This window comes from Gadus macrocephalus, chromosome 3 (genome assembly GCF_031168955.1).
Source record: "Gadus macrocephalus chromosome 3, ASM3116895v1".
In the NCBI taxonomy this organism is placed as follows: domain Eukaryota; kingdom Metazoa; phylum Chordata; class Actinopteri; order Gadiformes; family Gadidae; genus Gadus; species Gadus macrocephalus.
In genome coordinates, this window is record NC_082384.1 from 7238577 (window position 1) to 7262051 (window position 23475).

A 23475-nucleotide genomic window follows, 5' to 3' on the forward strand; every position below is an offset into this window, starting at 1 on the left:
TACTGTGCCGGGCCTGGATAGATCTTGATGCCTGTCGTGCTGGGGTTGAGCTTGGTTACCTCTCTGTCGGACGCGGGCCAGGCTCGGACTGAATGGGGCCCGTTCCGCGCTCTAACACACACACACACACACGCGCATGCACGCACGCACGCACGCTTGCACACACACACACACACACACACACAGTGTAGTAGGTGTAAGTGAGGTCATACCGTCGATGCTGGCGAGGACGACCCTGGAGTGGTCGTACGCGATTACGTTGGCGTAGCGGTTCTTGGCTTTGTTCACCTCCAGGTTGGAGTTCTCCCACGTGAACTGCTGACCGGGGTCAACCGACTGCAACACACAAGCGTCACCACAAAGGCTAAAGGTCAAAGCAAAAGAAACAAGTTGAAGCAAAGTATTTCTATGGCTGTGTATGCAAGAGTGACATTGACTCCTAAGCATAGAATACTGGAAAACAACGAACAAAAGAAATCAAACGTGAACCCTTGTTACTTACTCTTATGGCTACCATGCACTCTATCTAAATGTTTTTGGAAACTCGGCCAAGCAGCACTTAACATTTAGTAGTCACTCCGATATTGATTGTGTGTGCTTTGATTGCTCTCAGCCATCACCTGGAAGTCGCTTTGGATAAAAGCATTAAACGACTAAATGTAAATGTGTATGCGAGTGAATTAGGCTTCATTCAGGGGAGGGATGTGTAATTGGAGCTCTGTTTTACTCCTGGCTTTCCCTCATGTCCTTTAAGTGATGGATTGGAGGATAACGCATGAAATGAAAACGTCAGCGATTGATACCTTTTGGCCGTTGATGAATGAAATTAGGACTGTCTGTGAGGCTGAGAATCACCGGTCAGTCTGGACTCAGTGTTATATGAACTCATGTCTATGGCTCGTACAGAGGACCGAACACGGTGCCGGGGGGGCCACCGCCTCGGCAGCTCTGATTGTGCTCCCACGGTTCTACTTAATCCTCATCTTCCCCCGTCTCAATAGTGCCGTGAAATACAACCCTTGAAACTTTAGTATTTCAGTAGCCCAGCAACCACGGCGCAGCGCCCTTCACCGGCCACAGGCCAAGGTTGTGGGTGCATATCGTCTCTTTACCGCCACCGTCCAGCTCACAGCAGATCCCGTCTGATCGCTACAGTGCAGCATCTATAACATAGCTGCTGTGGACACTCCTTCTAGTCAAATCACGATCTGTGCTGATGCTAAGGCCAAGATAAGAAGTTCCTCTTTGAAAGGAAATAGAGGAAGATTAAGTCCCGGGATTGATCTTGTGCAGCTCTTAAAATGTAACCTTTAGGTTGCTACAGCAATTTGTCTCTAAAATAATGGGAGGTTGGGGCCGTACCCTGGAGCAGTGCTCACAGTCATTGTCGGATCTCTCTGTTGTACCAAAACAACACAATCACAGCCTGGTTGACAGAAAACCAAGCGGTGTTTAACTCAAAAAGGATTTGCTTATTTTTCTTTCGCTAGTGAACTCTCTGGGACATGGAAGAATCCAGAACATGCAGGCGCCTGCTTTGACCAGCCACTCTGGGGAGCGGGGAGCGGGTGTATGAAGAGTATATGAAGTTAAATTCCTCTGGGTATGAAGGGACGGTCATGCTGGAGCAACAAATTAAGCTTGCAGAGGGTAATTGCAGTGTGTGTGCAGCGCTGTAAGCAGACATGAGGTCATTATGGAACTGTCAATGAAGAGGGACGCAGAGTGAAGACCAGAGCCATTTAGCAATTGTGAATATTTTACGATACATAATTATGGTGAGGTTGGAAAAAAAATACCAGGGTTGTTTGAGTTTGTGTGTGATAATGTGAATAAATGTATGCATGCATGCATGTGTGTGTGTGTGTGTGTGTGTGTGTGTGTGTGTGTGTGTGTGTGTGTGTGTGTGTGTGTGTGTGTGTGTGTGTGTGTGTGTGTGTGTGTGTGTGTGTGTGTGTGTGTGTTTTTGTGTTTTTGTGTGCATGCTTTCATTTCACTGCCCATCATCATGTGTGTCTAATTATTACACCACAATCATTACTGGTCTCTTTCTCTCTCTTGCTCTACACCCATCTCCCTCTCTCACTCCCTCTCTGTCTCTCCATCCCTCTCTCTCTTCTTGTTAAGGAGGTTGAGCTCGGAACAAAGCACACAGTCATACAGAGAGAATGTGTGTCTCGGCACAGTGGGCCCAACTCACACCACAATCAAATGTGGCTTCTCTCTATCCCTCCCTCTCGCTTAAACTCCCTACCACACACCTCTTTCTCCCCGAAACGTCCTTCCTCCAATTTCTCAACTCTCTTTACATCGTGTGCAAAGACAGTTTCCCTTTCTCTCTTTTTGAAGATTATATGTATTTGTCAAAAACAATATCTGTGTTGTCTCTCTTCTACTGGCCAATTAGCAGTCAGTGTGGTCCGAAAGCCTTTACCCTGCGGCCATGGGTGTGAACAGAATTCAGTTGTGGGGCAGAGCAAAATGCCTGTCTCCCTATTCAAATGGATATACAGAGCTCCGTGCCACCGAAACTACCGTTGCTGCAGAGAATGAAATAATTGTTTTGATAGTAGCTATTTAGGTCCCTGGTTAAGAACAACGTGTTCTGGAACAGTTATCACCTAGAAGAACATACCCCCTCCACTACAGCCCTCCCCTGTTCCATCCCCATTCCAATCCACCACCACCACCACCACCACCCCCACCACACACTAACTTGAGAAAACAAATCAAAAAAGCTCTCTTCTCGTTCCCTGCCTTTCTCTCGTCTTTATTGCCATCTCTGTGTCTCCTCTATAATTCTTTTTCCTGCCACAAAAAAAAAAAGGCGGTCTGAATTATCTGCGGAAGGCAGTGCTTCGAAACGACAGCGTTGATTTCCCTGTCGGGAAGCGGCCCCTCGACTGGGAGACATTTACATTTACATTGTTAACCGCAAGACGACAAGAAAGGAGGAGCGTGATAGGGAGGGCTAGTCACGGGCTGCTTTCTTATCCGTTAATATGGATGCACAATAGGATTGGAGTGATCTGAACACCTCCTTCCTATTCCTATCGTCTGGTATTCTAGTGGGCCCTATTAGATACCTCTTTGAATTATTTGAGTTCACAACCTACACTCCACGTGAGATGGGCTCCAAGTGTTGTGTTGTTTACAAGGCGAGTGAGCGCTTTATAATAGCAATCGATGTCAAACGTTGGTTTATAAACTGCAGGCCCACTTTGTTGCCGACTGCCATTTGAAATGTGTTCACCGATCCATTCAACCGCTTGTAAGTGCAGCTAACAAAATAAAAGGAAACTAACCTTTTTCTCCAATCTCGACTAGCATCTTCTGGTTATTTGATACAGTGCGACTCCTTCCCTTAATACGGTTGACCAGGAAGGAGGAAAAGTGCAGCCGTACCTCATACTCTTGGGAGAACTTGAGGTTGTCGTTTGCCTTCAGGCGCTCGATGTGATCAGTCAGTTCCGAGATCGGCACCGGGGGATGACTCGCCATACCTGCCCAGCAGGAGAGAGAGGAAATGATCACAAATTCAGACCTTCCAAGGTGAAACTTCAAAGTTAGGCTCGTCTGCAGAGATGTGGTTTAGTGTTGGTTCCATGGCCGGCGGAAAGAAAGCAAATGGAGAAGTGTTTCACTTTGTTAGGTGACCATGTTGTGTCTCAGGGTTGCACAGGTCTTGGACTATTAGTCTGTGGTGAAAGCTGCCCACGCAGATTAGCTGTGTTCGCACAGCACATGTCTGCTGCCATGAAGGTCTAAAGATGTTTAAATCATGAGCCCGACTGTTAAATATGTTCAGCTCTGCTGTTACAGGATGCGTTGTTGTTATCGCTTCCTGATGGGATGGAATGAAGATTGTTAGAAAGCATGATCATGTCAAAGAAAAGAAAGAAAGACAATCCTAGCTGAGGATCAAAGGCAGACTAAAGCCAACTGACTTGACAACCGCCGGTAACCGCGGTACACTGATACTCGGTAGGCTGAAAGAGGGAAACAACATCAGGATTAATCAATAGTCCAAAGAACTACCACGAGCACCGCTAAGAGCTGTCGGACCACACCAATCACCCAGGGGGGGGTGTTCAGCCTACCTGGGGTCTGGAAGTTGATCCTGCGGAGCTCCACGGGGTCTGTGGGATGGTGTGAGGACATGGCCTTGCTGCACGGGAAGCTGCCCTTCCTGCCCTCCGCCTCAGCCCTCTTCCTGCAGTCACAAGGACACACATCCCATTTAACCTCCACTCTTACTGCAATCACAACACTCACACATCCCCCAACACCTCCACTCTTACTTCAGTCACAACACACATCCCATTACACCTCCCCTCCTCCTGCAGTCACAACACACATCCCCCCAACACCTCCCCTCCTCCTGCAGTCACAACACACATCCCCCCAACACCTCCCCTCCTCCTGCAGTCACAACACACATCCCCCAACACCTCCACTCCTCCTGCAGTCACAACACACATCCCCCAACACCTCCACTCCTCCTGCAGTCACAACACACATCCCATTACACCTCCCCTCCTCCTGCAGTCACAACACACATCCCCCAACACCTCCACTCCTCCTGCAGTCACAACACACATCCCCCCAACACCTCCCCTCCTCCTGCAGTCACAACACACATCCCATTACACCTCCCCTCCTCCTGCAGTCACAACACACATCCCCCCAACACCTCCCCTCCTCCTGCAGTCACAACACACATCCCCCCAACACCTCCCCTCCTCCTGCAGTCACAACACACATCCCATTACACCTCCCCTCCTCCTGCAGTCACAACACACATCCCCCCAACACCTCCCCTCCTCCTGCAGTCACAACACACATCCCCCAACACCTCCACTCCTCCTGCAGTCACAACACACATCCCCCAACACCTGCACATCAGCAAACACCTGTTGCCTCTGTACAGTGGCCAAACTAATACAACTACTAATGGTTTCATTTAGTATTGTATAGTAATGTAAAGCATGGCATAGTATAGTAACGGTTAATATGGTATAGCATAATATAGATGAGTATAGTATAGTATAGCATAATATAGTATAGTGTAGTATAGAATAATACCGTATAGTCAACCTTGATTGAAAATAGGCTTGTGGGATATATAAATCATTGGGATATATATTGTTATGCCTAGCTTTCCACAAAAGCACCTTGAGTTATTTATTTTCTAAGAATAAAGTGCAAGGCAGAGGAAACACTGGCTCAGAGTTTATTTACCTGTCAGGTTTGCTGGATCCGTGAATAAAGGCAGGAACACACCAAAGGAAAGATAGAAAAGAATAACATGAGCGCCCAACAGAACGGCAGCAGGAAATCCAATGCTCTTTTTCCCCACACAGGGATTCGTCAATATATAAGCAAATCAAGGGTTGAAATTATCTTTAGGGCTTCAAAGTATCACATGCATATATGTTTATTCATATTGGTATATCATGGACTACATTAGCCACAACATATGTGTCAAAATAATCAGGAAAAGCTGCAATGCAGATGTCTCTTTACTTTGTAATGCACAGATGGATCAGTACTGAACCCTCTGCCTCAGCCCTCTTCCTGATATCACAACACACATCCCCAACACCTCCACTCTTCCCAAAAATAATCCAAATATTTGTGTCTAATTGTGTCTCCTTTTAAGCTCCTTCAGAACCATGCATGCCCTCATCCCTCTCTCTTTACACTCTATCCCTCTGTCTATACACTCCAAACCTCCCTCTCTCTATATATACATTCAATCGCTCCCTACCCCAACTCCCTCTCCTGCTCTCTTCCCCCCCTCTCTCTCTGTACAACCCTCCTCGTGGTTCTGTCCTCACCTCTTGAAGAGGAGAATCGCGATGACGATGCAGACGATGAAGATGACGGCCAACACCGGGCCCACAACCCACAACAGCCCCTCCTCCTCGTCCACGATGGGCTGAGGGTCGGCGTCCGAGGAGGTCACGGGGTCAGAGTAGGGGCTCGTGGAGAACATGGTCTGTGGGGGGAGGGGGAGGGGGAGGGGGAGGGGGAGGAGAGAGGTTATCTACGGTGTTATGTACTGTACACATGCTGCTGCCAAAAGCACCGAGGCCCTGTGTGTAGGCCACTCTCATATTTCACCCATCATGTTTATGTGGCAGCTTGGGAAATGCGGGTCGTTGATTGATGGACGGCAGCAGAGATGTTTACAGAATAACAAATGAGGCCGGAAGTATCTGATGAAACACGTGTTACATTGCACTGCTCTAGTTTGAGCTACTCAGAAGGAGCCATTGCAATGATGGAGAATGTATATGTCACATCATAAAGACATCTTTGGTACTCACATTTTCAGAGAGGTCCATCAGCGCCAGAACAAAGAACACGTACTCCTGCCCATTCAGCAGAGGACGGTTCCGGAAGTCGTCGTAGTTTCGGCCGTCGCCGAGGGTGAACTCAGGGGGGAGGGTCTTGAACTGAGCTGTGACGTAAGCCTTGGGCTCTGATTGGGCTGCTTGCCGGCGGACTCGTAGGGCCCGGCTCACACTGGTCCGGTTGATCTCTTTCAGGAGCTGAGAGCCAATAGGAGAGAGGACGAGATGGTTAGAATGGAGAAGAGAACATTTGAAAGTGGGGTAGTGGAGGGAGAGAACAGGGGAACGATGAGGGCAGCGAGATGAGGTTGAATAGAGGCATCAAAGAGAGTACAAGAGAAAGATTACGATGATGATATGGATCCTCTTTCATACGTGAACAATGTGGAAGATCCAAGGATCGGACATTATCTATTTACTCACTATGCCCCAAGTCATTGACCTTTACACTTCCCCTGCAGAATAAACCAGTTTTCGACACTTATTATCTTCCCCGTAAACAACGGCTGACAAGGCATAGATGAAAAGATAATAGCTCCCCTCCCCCACACTATTCATCACGTCAACATCGTGCTATCTTTCATCTGATGCAATATGCCTGCGCCTTATCGATCCTCATTTCCTATACATGATCGCCCTTGATGGCTCCTGGCCAGCGCCGCTGACATTGATGAAGGGTTGAGTTCAGAGAGAAGGAGGGTTAGATTGAAGATGACATAAGGGGGCACCATAGAGAACACACTGAAGGGATTGAATACGAGCAGTGGACGGACTTGTGCTTCCCCACTGTCAGTCCCACAGGGTAAGGATGAGAAGAGAACCGTCAGTACTTCTATCATTATTACATTTGGACCGGTTTGATACACTGGGCCCTACCTTGCACCCAGCGCAATTGACTTTCTACACCGACGCATGTATCGTTGCTAGTTTGCACCCGGCGTAAAGCTGATTTTCCCCCGCAGTAAACTTCCGCCAATAAACTTGCGCCCTGAGAGGCGTGTCGGCGAAAAGCAGAGGCGTGTTCCCGCGCAAATAATACACGATCTTACATATCGATAAAGCAGTTTCGCAACTGATTGACAAATACCTGGTCTAAGTGCACTAGCGGATAGCGCAGTTGGTGTTGCTATTTCGACGTACCATGGCAGATCGGAAATGCAACATAAGCTTGAACACCAGTAGGCTATACACAGCACAAACATGCAAACGATTTGCATAATTTAAATATTATGATGATGATGTGGATTGTGTTTTTTATTTTTTTCATAGGGGCTGCATGAATTAACACTTTAGTACGCTATGCCTTGCGTTAAAGTAATAATAATAACAATCAGTACGTTTACATGCACAGCTTAATCCGATTAAGACCATAGTTTGACTTTGCTCCTCAATCGGACAACTGCAATTGTCCGAGTATACATGGCGGTGAGAAAATCGATTAATTGGCCGGTACGATAGGTGGCGCTGTGCCCATTTCAACTAGTGGTAATAGTGCCACCGGTTGACCTCTTTACGTCACTAGCAACAACAAACTCAGGCAGCCGCAGCATTCGAGAAAGATGTTTTCAGTTGATTTCGGGTCCATGTCATTTCGCCGACGCTCCATTGTTCCGACCTCTCGGCCGTATGCGGACTCCTCTGGCAGCGAAACAGCGGGAGGAGTCAAGCTGGAGGAGTCCGCATACGAACGAGAGGACGGAACAATGGAACGTCGGAGAAATGGACCCGAAGTGAACTGACAGCTGTCCTGCATACGGCAACAATCCCTTTCTCCTCTATGTTGCGTTTCAATATTGACTTCAGCGAGTCAAAGCCAAAGTTCCTTTACCTCAATTCCTTCTCCACCATGGCCGAGATAACCCTCACTACGAGTCTTTACTAGTTGCTGAAGTACCAGAGAGTCGGAGAACCTGACGCAGTCTTTAAGATTCATAATATCAGAGAATATCCCCGCCAGTTTGGCCGCAGCGCAATGAATGAATAAATATCATAAAAAAACATTTATTTTGACAGATGTGCCCGAAGTTACTACTTTACAACCTTGTTGATGACCAACACACTCGTCCACTCACTCGCTTAGGACACTCACACACACTGCCATTCTCGCGCACACACATACGCTACTCTCGTAACAGAAGCGTAGCGTGTACTGAATGCATGTTGATGATGATACATTTCTTATAGGGGGTAACTACATTGGCACGACACCGGCTTCCTCCATCTTCTTCGCCACCTTTTAAAATAAATTGCCATCTCTCGTTTTCCGACGGCGACAACAACATGACTATCGTCGCCTTATGCTTCCGGATCATGGCCCCCGGGAAAAATCTCGAGCATGCTTAGAACGCAAAATCAGATTCCATGCGATCCGATCCGTTACATGCAGGTTTAATTCGACTAACAGTCGAATAATCTAAGTGTCTTAATTCGACTATGAGTAACTTGATTTCGATGCGATTATAGTCTGAGGTGTATACATGCATCTTAATAATCCAATCATAGTTGGACTAAGCCAATAATTCGACTTTCTTGAGTGTCATGTAAACGTACTGAACGATAAACTCGAGCAAAGTAGGCTATATCCCAGCCTTCCAGAACAAAATCTCGTTTTAGAGTAAATTATAACGTTGGTTAAATTATTTGGGAAAGCACACATGATACAGTGGTAATCTCATCTCTCATCTCATCGTCATCCGCTTATCCGGGGTCGGGTCGCGGGGGGAGCAGCTCAAGCAGGGGGCCCCAGACTTCCCTTTCCCGGGCCACTTTGACCAGCTCTGACGGGGGGATCCCGAGGCGTTCCCAGGCCAGAGTGTTGAGATATAATCTCTCCACCTAGTCCTGGGTCTTCCCCGAGGTCTCCTCCCCACTGGAAGTGCCTGAAACACCTCCCAAGGGAGGCGCCCAGTGGGCATCCTTACCAGATGCCCGAACCACCTCAGCTGACTCCTTTCTAAGTAGAGGAGCAGCGGCTCTAATCCGAGTTCCTCACGGATGGTTGAGTTTCTCACCCTATCCCTAAGGGAGACGCCAGCCACCCTTCTGAGAAAACTCATATCAGCCGCTTGTACCCGCGATCTCGTCCTTTCGGTCATCACCCAACCCTCATGACCATAGGTGAGGATAGGAACGAAGATCGACCGGTAGATCGAGAGCTTTGCCTTGCGGCTCAGCTCTCTTTTCGTAACAACGGTGCGGTAAAGCGAACGCAATACCGCCCCCGCTGCTCCGATTCTCCGGCCAATCTCACGCTCCATCGTACCCTTTACTCGCGAACAAGACCCCGAGGTACTTGAACTCCTTCACTTGGGCTAAGGACTCATTTCCTACCCGGAGTACGCAATCCACCGGTTTCCTGCTAAGAGTCATGGCCTCAGATTTAGCGGTGCTGATCGTCATCCCAGGCGCTTCACACTCGGCCGTGGTACACAGTGGTAATGAGTATTTAAATCAATGCATGTGCAAACACGCATGTGTCGCATGTGTCGGTCGCGACCGATTCGTTACAACAAACGAATCCCGAACGTGAACGACAAGAACTGGTTCCCCAAAACAAGAAGAACTGGTTCTTTGATTCTTTTTTTTAAACATAAACCAAAAATATGGTCACGTAAATAAAATATACAAACGAACAGAGCTTCGTCTCCCCACGACTTATATTGATTGAGTCTACAACGTTCTCAAAGATTCAGCCAATGAGAGGTAGCAATGGTGTTGCAATGGCACCTGGGTAAACCAATGACAAGGCGGGTACCGTCGAATATGCGCGCTTTCTGTCTGACGTATCTTGGGTCATACCATTCGACGTGGGGCCACTCATATATCCCCCTAAATTTTTTCGAAAATAGACTTGACCTCCATCTGTTTATTGGATAAACGCATTTCCCAATCCCAGGAGTCTTTGCTCCATTCTACGTCAATTTAAGAACAAACAAAGAAATTAAACTGCAGTTCGTATTTTTTATTTATGACCATGAAAGTTCTGTAATGCCTGAACAATGTAGAATTAAATGTTAAGTAAAATAAAATTATAAATGTAAAACCATGAATGAAATATAGAGAGTAAGCAAGTGGTATAAATATTGGTGGGACGTTTGGCTATACTATATAGTGTATCTTCTCGATTTCCACAGGGTTTAGAGCCTAGAAGTGGTTTAAATTATGCTCACGGCCGTCTCGCGGGGGGGGGCGGCAGACACCAAATGATGTAATCTGACGTAACGAACGAATCAAAACGAACAAATCAAATAAACGAATCGTTATAGTGAACTGAACTGAAAGAACTAGTTCCCGGAAAAGAATCATTTTGCCCATCCCTAGCAAACACCGTACAGCAAACACATATTATCTTGACACAGACATCGTGTACAAGCCCATGACTTTTAGGCGTGATGAGTATTTGATTGTTAGAAACATAGTTTTGCCGCGAGTGAATGTTAAAAAGAATGAATGAATGCGTGTGTGCATCCATCTGCTTAAACACACGCAAACTAAACACGTGATGCATAAAACAGTCCATGGCAATGTATATTAACGGGGGGACACATGCATATTAGGAACAGAAGTCGATGACGATAATGTATACAATACTGGTAAGAAACAATGTTTGTTAATGTATTGCCGCATATCATTAAATAGGTCCACTGTTGCGGCCACAGGACCGCATATCATGTGTGTTAAGTTTTCTTTGCCAAAATGTATATGACGACTCAGTATTTGTGAAGTTGTAGAAGAAAACGCCATTGCATGTGTGAATTAGGCCATATTATTTGGCCATTAACTGAGCCATTTGTAGTTTGAAATTCATGTGGTCATGCATCTGTCTCATTTGAGACTGCAAACGTCATAATATCAACTCGTCAGGTTCAAATGCGCTCATGGCTCTTAAAGGGGATGGGTGATGGCACTCTCATTGGTTTATTGCACGTTACGCCCAAACCACACCTACGGGTAATTAGGCTGCTTCAGGGCAACCCTTTTTAGATTTGCGTCGGGCGAAAGAGTCATTTATCCGCCGGTATAATAGCAACAGCGCCAGAGATCCGCCCACAAAGCAACTTCCGTTTTGCGCTTCTCACTTGCGTTTCAGACCGTTAAAATAAGTCCCACCGTGTGTATCGCATCATTTATTTACTTACTGACTGAACTGTCTATCAATCTGAATTTCACTATTGTGAATGCAATCATCATCATCATCATCATCTTAATCATCATCATAATCAAGACGATTGTCGCCGCCATCTTCATTCAAATCACCTGTTCTACATCTGATGGGTTTCTTTGTGACAGCAGTTCAGCTGTGCCACTTTATTAGTTGGCAGCACCACATTGTTTTCCCCCTCAGATCTCACCTCATCCATGTTCATCTGGTCCGGTTCCTCCCAGGGGTTCAGGAACTTCCCGCCTCTCTGCCTCTTCAGCGGTAACACCACCACGTAGTAACCCCTGGCAACACAACAGGCCACAAATATCTGAGATTTGGACCACCGACTGAGTGCTCAGTGGCATAAGTTTTAATCAGACAACATCACGTAATCTTGTGATGGGGTGAGATGTGAATGGCAACAACAGAACCATTAGCCATTCCTTTATTCATTTATCCCTGAATTCATCCATCCACCCATGTACCGATGTATGTACCAACAATCCATCCCTCCCTCTCCTCTTCATCCATCTCTCTATCTCTCTTCGCCTTTATCCATCCCTTTGTCTCTCCCTCCCTATCCCCCTCCATCCAACTCTTTCCCTCTCTCTCCCTCTCCCCATCCATCCAACTCTTTGTCTCTCGCTCCCTCTCCCCCTCCAGCCATCCCTCTGTCTCTCCCTTTTTCTCCCCCCCCTCCATCCATCCATCCATCCCCCACTCCTCATTTATTCATCAGTCCATCTCTCCATCCATCCCCCCCTCCCTGCCTACCTGACTTTGGCGGTGGTGTCCACAGTGGGCAGCTGTACGGTCACCATACCGTCTGCGTTGGTCTTGCCCACCAGCGTGGGCTTGGTCTTCAGGATGTCCGGCGCGGTGGTGGCGGTGACCCGGTGCTGAAGCCCCCCAGCGCTGTTTGCCCGGTTGGTCAGCAGGAAGGAGTACTGGGTGTTGGGCTCCAGGCCCATGATCAGCTTCAGGGTCTGCTTACCGTCCACGTCCACCGACTGGCCCTTACCGTACAGGATCTGGATGGCAGCAGAGGTTGGAGAGAGAGGGCTGGTTTCAGTGCTGGAGCACACGGTTTGAGAGTCACCAGACATCGATTTACAACTTCCAAAAAATTAAAAAAATATATATTTTTCCCTTTTGCCGTGGGTATGCCTTTGTGACTTTTTCAAATATGAAAACGACATCCTCCATCGCACACTTTACTCTGGTTTCATGTCATCTTTTGCCTCACCGCCTTTCTTAGCTCACAGCGGACTGGAGTCAATCCTTTGATTGACTCTTTTTACTGAATCGAGAATCTTTTTTTTACTGAATCGAGAATCCACCGTGAACCGTGGTTGAATCGGACTGTTTGAATTCGCTTCCCAAGAATTGAAATCAAATCGTGTGAGACCGAAGGATCCACAACCCTGATTAAAAAGATAGCTCAATCCATGGTGCTGCCCAAGTAATTAAAACGTCAATGGTCCCTGTCCACTTATGTTATTTTTTTCTAAAATAGGCCAATAATGAAAAACGTGAGCTCTTTTCTAACGTCCTGACTCACAGTGAACGGCGGGGCAGGGTTCTTGTCCCGAACCTCCCAGGAGAGCAGAACAGAGTTCTTCATGGCCGCCTTCACCCTAAAGTTGGTTGCGAACACTAAACAAACAAACAAACAACAACACAACCAAAACATGTAAATAGGAAGTCAAATCCTTTGTCACTGCAGGAGCAGGTGGAGGGCTTACCTGTTCACTCTCCTCCAGAGCCAACACTGAGACCAGTTCAGGTACGGTTTGAACAAGGATCCCATCGATCCTTGTTCCCATCGACTGTCCTTATTGGTCTCTTACCTTGGTTTTGCATAGGGTTTAGGGTCTAGGACTTCCACAACAAACACACACCAAAAACAACACACTGAAAATGTTGTGACCAGAGCTCTGTGTGTCTATGCAGGGTTGTTTGTGTGTAATCAAACCCAGTGGTAGGTCTACAGACAGAACAAACATGTGTACAGACACAACAGATGACTTTATGAAAGTTAGCCTCTGAGCAATGATGATGGACTTCTGGAATGCGTGACGTGTACATGTGTGTGAGTGTGTGTGTGTGTGTGTGTGTGTGCGTCTGCGCATGTTTTTCTACCTTGGCCCAGCTGCTGCGTCCTAAACTGGACCCCGGGGCTGTAGGGCCCGGGACCCACAGCGGTAAACGCACACACCCTCACATCGTACACCGTGTCGGCACTCAGGCCCTCCAACAGCACGCTCGAGTTCGGGGTTCCCACGACAACCTCCGAGGCATTGCCCCTGCTGTTGATGTCCCTGTACAGAACTGAGTACTTGACGATCCTCCCGTTCTGCTCCACCAGTGGCACGGCCTTCCAGGCCAGCTGGATGGAGGAGGCGGTGTTCTCTTGGGCCACCAGGCCCTCCGGGTACCCGCTGGGGCAGTCCTCAGGGGTGGCCACCTCCTCCGCAGCCTCCTCCCCGTAGCCCATCTTGTTGCGGGCGGAGAGGCGGAAGACGTAGCGCGCCCCCTTGTGGACGTCCTGGGCGGTGTAGCGCCGCTCACGGGCGGGGAACTCCACCACGGTGAGGGGTAGCACGTCCACCCGGCCCAGGGTGAGCCGGTAGCCCAGCAGCGGGGTGGGGGCCGAGGGGGGAGGCTGCCACTGCAGCAGGGCTGTGGCCGAGTCGGTGGCCAGCACCGTCAGCGTGGGTTTGTCCGGCACTGGGGGGGCACGAGGTCAAAGGCCAGAGGTCAGGGGTGAAGGCCAGCGAGGTTGACTGTTACCCGGCTATTTACTCAATAAATAAATGATTTTATATGAAGTTATTGCTTCTGCCAATATAAATAATCTGTTAGAGTAAACCGTTGGAGATAGCGTCCATATAGCGGTCTGTGATTCATAGCAGCGGTCAGCTGATCAGAAATGACAGACCATAGAAGGCCGAAAATGACCAATCAGAATCGAGTGCTCAACAAAGCTGTGTAATAGTTACAACATAGTACAAAAATAATACAATAATATTTATGATGCAAATTTATGATGAGCTCAAAAAAGCTATTGAGCTCATTGCCTACTCTTGGGATAATTGCTGCTGCTCAAAACAACTTTGGAGTTTTTTTAAAACCCACTTATTGATTGGTACGATATGAAAGAGCAAAATACACTATAGCCATGTCTGGGATTTATTGGCTTGCTATTATCCTCCCTAATTACATTTGAGTTTGTTTGTTTGTGTTTGTGTATACGTGTTTGAAGGGTATTTGTGTGGGTGTATGTGTGAGAAAGTGTGTGTGTGTGTGTGTGTGTGTGTGTGTGTGAGTGTATATGTGTATTTGTGTGCATACGCACGTGCATGTGCATGGGTGCTTTCACGTGTGCATTCGTGTGTGTGTGTGTGTGTGTGTGTGTGTGTGTGTGTGTGTGAGCACGTACGCGGCATGGCGGTGCAGACTGCTAGGGCTCTGCTGCGTGCCCCGTCCCCCTTGGCGGTGTAAGCCCCCACGGACACAGAGTAAGACGTGTCTGCCTTCAAATCTCCCAGAAGCACCTCCTTAACAAAACAACACAGAGCACCAGCATCATCAGCTGCAGCCACACCGCAAAACGCTGCAAGCCTCCCAGACCGACGTAAGCACTGCGGGTATAAATGTACGCTAGTGGAAGTGTTGTGAAAGCAGAATGTTGGTGTTGGAAGTACTTTTATTCCTGCTTCATAAAATAGAGGATGAACGTTTTCAATACAGTATAAGAATTGCATTTTCACAAGCACTACCGTAAATATAGAAAGGGGGATAAACACCGGTATCTCACTAATATAAAACCGTCTTGAACCGAAGCTATATCCGACAGTTGAAGCGCATTCATGTTATGAGTAAATCAACTTCAGCACGTTCTTTCCACAGCAACTCATAAAGAGAAATGGCCTTATGCATGGAACACCATGTTAGTCTAAATCAAGTGCGTGGCATCCTGAGATACAGACATCGCTTTGGAAAAAACAACTGACACCGGTGTTTATTAATAAATCTCTATGCGTGACTCATGGTATTAGTCACCGCCATCATGTATCTTTGTGCCACTATTTATTAAAACACAAACACAGGGTACAGATTGTCATAAATAAAGACTACTACTCTATGGGGATTTCTGTTCTGGCTCTAGTAGCAGGTATTTTCCACTCGACGAATGGCCCGAATATGAGTCACATAATTTTATATGTATGCATATATTAATATTCAACAAAACAATTTGATTAACAGGTTTACTCACATATTGAGTTGAGTCATCGTATTCCCACTGAGCCATGGAAGAGAAAGGAGTGGAAGATTAACAGCCAATTTAAAATGTGATTCTTGAAATGAATGTTCATCTACATCACTGATCAGGCTTTGGACGTCATTAATAAAGGTGAGAGGTGTGACGCACCCTCACAGTTTCGGTCTGTACGACGCCATAGATATTAAAATCCGGTTAATAACTAGACGCAAAGCGATTTGTGCAAGTCATTTCCATTCATGAATTCTTTCTATCTCCATGCTCCCTTCCTTTCCTCCTTGACGCGTCAAAATGTGCCCACTTTGCAGGAGACCCCAGGCGCTATCGACCCAGATGTTGCTGGCTAATTGCATCGGTCCACATACACGTCGCTCTGGCAGTGAGCTCTGTACAGAGCTCACTGGCCCTGCACACATTAGACCCTCTATCTACTAGTCTGTGCAGGGAAACAATCGGAATGGGGGGGCTATTATCACCAGGGCTGGAACCCAGGGTATTTTGAGGTCACCACCTCATGAGTTTCCATCTCATCTAGTACCTGCTCCTACCATGTCGTTGACAGCATGGCGTCGCTACGCACTGTGGTGCCACTAGAGTCTGCCGCGCGTTCTCAGCATCAGCTATACAGTTTTCATCAAAGGGCTGAATGAGCAGCTCCTCTTGATTACTCCTGACGACTGTGATAACTCGGAAACATATCGTGCACCAATCGGGTAAAAGAGCACCACACACGTGTTTGTGGGCTGTTCAAAAGGGTGAGCGACACAGCGTCTACAATAAACCTCACCCCATGCACTTTACGTTCTCTTTGAGCCAGCGCTAACTATTTAGCTGTACCAGAACATGTTTAGAGTTTGCATGTGTTTTACTCGGCTTGACTTGGCTTGGATAAACAGAAAGAATCTGAGCAGGGCCCTCGGCCATTCAACGGTCTAAAATGGTACACAGTGTGTGGTCCTTTGAACGGACGTGCGAAGGAGGGAACGGCCTCACCTGGGAGTCCTCCATGAGGATGTCCTTGATGGAGGGCTGCCCCTGGGGCTCCCCGTAGCTGGTCCTCACATAGTGGACCTGGTAGCCTCGGATCTGGCCGTGCTGCAACGGGGGGGCGGGCGCGCGCCACTTCACCCTAATGGCCGAGGCATTGACCGCCTCCCCCTCCACTGCCCGCGGGGGCCCGCTAGGAACTAGAGGTGCATCATGGGATAGATGAGGTCAGCGCTCATAGACGGGCCGGGGGAACTTTGTTTGAACGCTTCGTGGGTAGTAAGGGTCTCTTGTTGTTTCGAAGGGAGGGAAAGAAGGATGATGTTCACAGAGGTTTTTTGAGGGGGGGCCGGTCATAAAGAGTTATGGTTGGAAAGGTTTAGTAAAATACCAGATATAAAAATAACAAAATTGTATAAAGGCAGCCATGATGCCTCGATTAAAAAAAAACTCAAAACTGTCAAAAAAACAGTTTGCTTGAAGGACGACATGGAGGGATAAGGCAGAGTAAGATAAGGAGTGAATGGAGAGAAAGATAAGCAGGGCGATTGAAAGGATCGGGCGCCCAGGGCTGATAAACAGTGGTAGGCCGTCAAAGAGAAGAAATACTATTATAAAAAGAAAAACAGTTACAGCACTCCAGCTGCCAAGAAGCGCTCTCGCTAAAGAGGAACAGTGAGGAAGCCCTCAGGCCGCCTTCCGGCCCCTGACCCGCGGATAAGCCCCCCGCACAAGACGGAGGATGCTTCTCCTTTCATAGCGCTGATGCTACACTCCATTAAGTTGGTCTATAAGGTCTCATGGAAAAGAAACCAAGGTTATATTAAAAAACATCCCTCTGTATTACACATAACAACCCGGGTCCCGTGATGAATCTGGGTGGGATATCACGTCGGATTAGTTGTTCAGCAGCCAGAGGGCAGGTTGAAGGGAGAGGCGCAGAAGAACATCTTAACGCCACGTCTGTGGTTACTGTGGAGGCTCCGTGCCATGCAGACTCCAGGGCAGCGCGCCCACACACAGGGAGGAAGAGGAGGAGCCCTGGGTGCAGTGGTGGGAGGAGGAAAAGTCACCGGAGAAAGACAGCGAGTGGGGCAGCGGAGGAACGGAGCGAGGGGGGGGGGGGGGGGGGGGGGGGCTTGCGGGCATCAGGAGGTTGCAGTGACGGTGTGTTCACTCATCCGGATCCATCCAGCAGGAGAAAACGGGCTGTTAGTGACGGACTCTTAATCACGCTCAGCGTATAGGAGGGTCAGAGGTGACGTTCGTTTGTTAGTGCGGCGCGGGGGGGGGGGGGGGGGGGGGGGGGGAACGGGGGGCACGGGGAGGGGCGGATGGTTGTTTTTATCGATCTGGACGTACCATCTTCTTCAGTGCGGACCAGCAGCTGTAAGCTCTCGGGCCCCTCCCCGGCCTCCGTCGCGGCCCGCACGGTGATGCCGTACTCGGTCCACTTCAGAAGGTCCTCCAGGAGGTAGGGCGGCGCCGGGACGCGCTCCGCCCGCCCGGACGTCCGGTTGCCCTCGGTGGGCGCGTACCGCACGGTGTAGCCCGTGACCAGCCCGTTGTGGAACTCCTCCGGGGGCGGGGCCCAACTTACCAGCACGCTGGTGGAGCTGGAGCTGGTGCACACCACCTCCTGGGGAGGCGCGGAGGGGACTGATCGGGGGCCAAGGGTCCAGGAGGTGGGGGGGGGGGGGGTTTATTGTGTAGTTTTGGAGGGTTGGGAGTGCGTTGCGTGTTGTGCGTTGTGTGTGTTTTGCGAATAGGTGTCGATGCGTGGAGAGGTGATGGTAGAAGTGAGGTGCAGGCATGGGAATGAGTGAGCGGACGAGAGACATGGAACAGAAAACAAAACAAAAAAAGACATCAAATGAAAACAAAACACCGGAGAGCACACAAAGCCCTAAAGAGGACGACCGCCCTCGCAGCTGAAGCATGACTGAACAAAGGAGGCTGAATGGTTGGATGGCTCGCTGTCCGCTTGATAAGAACGTGGACGGATGAAACACGGGTGAATGGGTTCAGAAGATCTGAACGCGCAACACAAAAAGACATCGACTAGCGGAGGCACTCCACACGGAACCTACCTGTCCACACGTCTCTGTGAAGACTACTGCATCCTTTCTGATCCGAGACCGGGTTCCAATAACCAGCCTTCAACTGCTTGCCTTTAGTGCTGTTTCTCTTATACTCTCGTCACACCTCAGATTCTGTATGCATTTATTATTTCCTCTGATTCATAGTCAACTTAATGGGTTGCTTTAAGATGTTAATCATCAGTCTCTTGTGTATTTTAGTTGGCATACAAACAGAATCTGAGGTCTGCATTAAGGACCAATTTTGACAATGCAAAATAATGCAATTGATAATTTTTTTGTTTTGAGTAAAACGGTATATAATAAGGTCTGGTCTGATCCTCATTTGTGCTTTCATTACCATAATTATTCAAATTTATACATTTATACATCATCTAAAATTGGTCACTCTCTCTCTGTCCCACACACACACACGCACACACACACACACACACACACACACACACTCACACACACACACACACACACACACACACACACACACACACACACACACACACACACACACACACACACACACACACACACACTGGGACTGGGGCGCTCTCCCGGGCATGTTGGCGGGCACTAGGACCTACGTGTTTGGGGCGTCTCTATGGACACCTCGTTGGTGTAGGCCCCCACCCCGTGCTTGCTGCGGGCGGCAGCTGGAAGGTGTAGGTGGAGAAGGGCTTGAGGTTCTTTAGCAGGTAGGAGGTGGTGGGCTCAAAGCTAGCCTTCTTCTAGACCAAAACCCACCAGGACCCCCGCGGGGGGAGGGAGAAAGGAGAAGAGGAGCGGTGTCAGGGAACAGAGAGAGCAGGTCGATGCTGCTCTGGCCAGAGTTATTCTGGGGGCTTCATTTCTCATCTTAAGACACGCCTGTTTGATGTTTTGTTTTGTCTGGGTCTTCATCTTTCCATCCACCCTTTCATCAATCTATCCATTGATCCCACAATCTATAGATAATGTGCAGATCAACGCATAGTTTGATGGACTAGTCATCGAGTCCAAAGCACACAGCCGTGTCGGGACCGACGCCAAATAATGTTTTAGAATATCCCGCTTCCAAAATGGACTGAAATCCTATACGGAGTGAGCGAAAAAGTACAAAATGATTTCATAAATCTTTTTGGGTTGTGCTGCAAATATGATCTGAAAAGCCTGCTCTGTGTTTTGGGCTTCAGACCATCTATCTATCTGTAGGTCAATATCCTTATGATTCCAGTTTGGCCAGTTTGTTCTGCGTACCTCCTCTGTGTGGTCAGGGCGCCGGTAGACCAGCTCGTAGCCGGTGATCTGGTTGTCCGGGCTGCTCTGCGGCGGGGCCACCCAGGACAACAGGATGCTGGTCTCGGACTTGGCCTCCCCCTTGAAGTCCGAGGGCTGGGATGGAACTACACGCACCAGAGGGAGAACCAGTCAGAACCATGCTTGAGCATCCATCACCCTGGGGATGGATGCACCAGAGGGAGAACCAGTGAGAGAATCACAGAAAACCGGGGAAAACCAGTTAGAAGAAGCATGGTGCTTGCTGCACACATGCTTCGTAAAGGATCTGTATTCCGCTCACTTAATAAAAAATATATTCTGAATCCTTTTTTTTCTTGATAAATTGTTTTCCTCATTTGTGTCTTTTTAGGTGCAAAGAAAAGTGCTACAGATATCAAATGTATTACTATTAGTATTATATGTAATATAACGGTACTCTTCCTTGTGTCTCCCTAAAGCATTCCATTTTTCTTTGTTAACAAAGATATTTCTTCATATTTCTTCAAGTTAGCTGCTTATGCCTTCTTCTGTCAACATTTGCTAATATGTAGTGTTTCTTTACGTGTTTATTTTTTATCTTTAATTTCTTCTTTAATTTTCTTTCTATACACATAACTTTAGGTTTAAAAGTAATCAATGCCAACAAAACTTTAAAGTATTTACTGCAATACATATTTACCTTTCATATTTAATTGTCCATATTTATAATGTAATATCCTGGGTTTCTGTTAAAGAGGGGAGGTGTTATGAGCCTTCAAGCCTATTGTTAAATGATTGAAAACATAAAATAAATTCTTATTTCTTTAGATATCTTCTTGACGTTCCTTCTTTCCATCTGCTCATGAATGTGTGTGTGTCTGTGTTTACCTCCGGTCTTGGCGATGATCTGCAGGTCCTGGGACAGGGGTCCGTCCCCTACTGAGGTGAAGGCCAGGACCCTGATGTTGTAGGTCTTGTTAGGTGTCATACCCTGGATGGTGATGAATTTGGCGCTGCGCACCATCTGCTTCTCCACTGTGAAACAAGATAAACATGCTGGAGGGGTTAGGAGAGACACACATATACATACATACACACACACACACACACACACACACACACACACACACACACACACACACACACACACACACACACACACACACACACACACACACACACACACACACTCACACAAAAACAAACACACACACACACACACACACACACACACACACACACACACACACACACACACCACACACACACACACACACACACACACACACACCTGGTTCACGGGCAGGGTGTTGTCAGAGGTGTAGTAGACCCTGTAGCCCACCACCTGTCCGTTGGCCTCCTCCGGCTCGTCCCAGTGGACGATCGCTGTGGTGGTGCTCAGCATGCGACCTCTGACCTGGACGCATTATAAAAACATCACTTCACACCATGTCTTGAATGATTTCACTCATGAATTCATTCATTCTGGAATACAGTGAATACATTTTGTGTGTGTATCTGCGTGCTTATGCGTGTGTGCGTATGTATGTGTACGTGTGTATTTATCCCTACGTATGTGTGTGCGCGCTTACCCGTCGCGGGGGTGAGGAGGGGGCCTGCTCGGCCGTGCGGGCCTCCACCACGTCGCTGGAGGGGCCCTTGCCGATGGTGTTGATGGCCGCCACGCGGAAGTCGTAGTGGGAGTAGGGGCTGAGGCCGCCCACGCTGTAGCGTGTGGTGGCGATGCCGTCGATCTCCTTATAGGGGTCCTCGGAGCCCTTGGCCCGGTGCTGGGGAGGTGAGGAAAGGGTTAATACAGAGAGAGAGAGAGAGAGAGAGAGAGAGAGAGAGAGGGAGAGAGAGAGAGAGAGAGAGAGAGGGAGAGAGAGAGAGAGAGCGAGAGAGAGAGAGAGAGGGAGAGAGGAGAGAGAGAGAGAGAGAGAGAGAGAGAGAGAGAGAGAGAGAGAGAGAGAGAGAGAGAGAGAGAGAGAGAGAGGGAGAGAGAGAGACAGAGAGAGAGAGAGAGAGAGAGAGGGGAGGGAGAGAGAGAGAGAGAGAGAGAGAGAGAGAGAGAGAGAGAGAGAGAGAGAGAGAGAGAGAGAGAGAGGAGAGAGAGAGAGAGGAGGGGATGTGGCTCCTGGGACCACATTAAAAGAACAAGGTGAGTTGGCGGCAGGCGTTGTCACTGTACTAATCAGCCGTGTTGGGGCTTGAACACGGCGGTCTCTGCCTGAGGACCCCAGGAGGGCATGGGGAGGAGGGCATGGGGAGGAGGCCTCCGTCGGCGGCCATGTTTGAATCGTTCATTCTCCGTTTGGGCCCCAAATCAAGACGCACCGCCGCCACTACTCAGCCTGTTAGTTCCATCCTTCCTGCTGTGCGGAGGCTGGGTTTATTTTTAGCCTGGCCCGCATGCGTACGGCGGGTATGAGCTACGGATGCTCGTGGGGTGAGTGAGCCGTTTGGGGGTCACCCAGGGGGGGGGGGGGGGGCGTTACAGTAATTGATCCCTGTCAGATAAGACTTAGCGTCCAGGAACATCCAGAGCACATCTAATCTTATCCCCTCCGCCATCCATCAAAAGTCAGGGTGGATGTAGTTAGGCGCCAGACAGCCGTAATGACTCGGCGTGAAGCGCTCGGGCCGACGTGGAGGTTGTGCGATCCGCTAAGCTCACTCAAACCAGATGTAAAGTCGCAGTGGTTGAAGTTTGTGAGGTGCCAGCCACAAACGACGTCATCGTGCCCCTCCCGCACAGTTTATCTGCGATTCTGTCACGTGGCACGCAAGTGCATTACGGAGTGGGTGACCCACGCGTCCACACACACATCAGGGCCGCTCGGTGGCTTTAGATGTCGTGGCCGTGCTTGGACTGTCGGCGCACTTCAAGAACGCCCGCTTTTCTCCGTAACCTTCATCCTCTCTTCCCTCCTTCGCTTTGATTGTGCTGCAGAATTGCTGTGATTTTACCCGGCTTCACCTGCAGTGTGTGTGTTTTTGTGTGTGTGTGTGTGTGTGTATGTGTGTGGGGGGTCGTGTGTGTGTGTGTGTGTGTGTGTGACCCACCTGTATGACGTAGTAGGAGACGGGCTCCGGGTTCCCAGAGTCCCACGTGAGTGTGATACTGGTGGCGGTCCGCTCTGTCACCACGGGGGTCCCTGGAGCCTTGGGCAGAGCTGCGGAAGAGACACAGACACAAAGTGAGAGAGGGAGAGAGCGTGAGTGCGAGTATGACGAACAGTATACATTAGAAAAGATTCCATACAAATATAGTGAGACTTGTTGTGACATTTCAAAATGAAGTTTGGTTGAAAAATATTTTTTCTTCTGCAGCGTGATTGACTTCATAATCCAGATCCAAAAGAACAACAT

The 23475-nt window shown here is 48.5% G+C and overlaps 1 protein-coding gene across 1 annotated transcript in view; it reads right to left on the bottom strand.

The window, feature by feature from the left end:
* Positions 1–23430, bottom strand: part of LOC132453883 (receptor-type tyrosine-protein phosphatase delta-like) — a 43917-nt gene extending 20487 nt beyond the window's left edge. The window contains 21 exon segments of the mRNA XM_060046940.1: positions 213–336; positions 3406–3503; positions 4101–4213; positions 5242–5253; positions 5841–6001; positions 6333–6557; positions 11711–11804; positions 12277–12533; positions 13064–13158; positions 13645–14232; positions 14945–15062; positions 15782–15808; positions 16781–16974; positions 18137–18433; positions 19452–19520; positions 19523–19592; positions 20104–20249; positions 20992–21133; positions 21389–21520; positions 21696–21893; positions 23170–23430. Coding sequence (XP_059902923.1) covers positions 213–336; positions 3406–3503; positions 4101–4213; positions 5242–5253; positions 5841–6001; positions 6333–6557; positions 11711–11804; positions 12277–12533; positions 13064–13158; positions 13645–14232; positions 14945–15062; positions 15782–15808; positions 16781–16974; positions 18137–18433; positions 19452–19520; positions 19523–19592; positions 20104–20249; positions 20992–21133; positions 21389–21520; positions 21696–21893; positions 23170–23394 — 3385 coding nt within the window. The 5' untranslated portion in view covers positions 23395–23430.
* Positions 23431–23475: the final 45 nt, after the last annotated feature.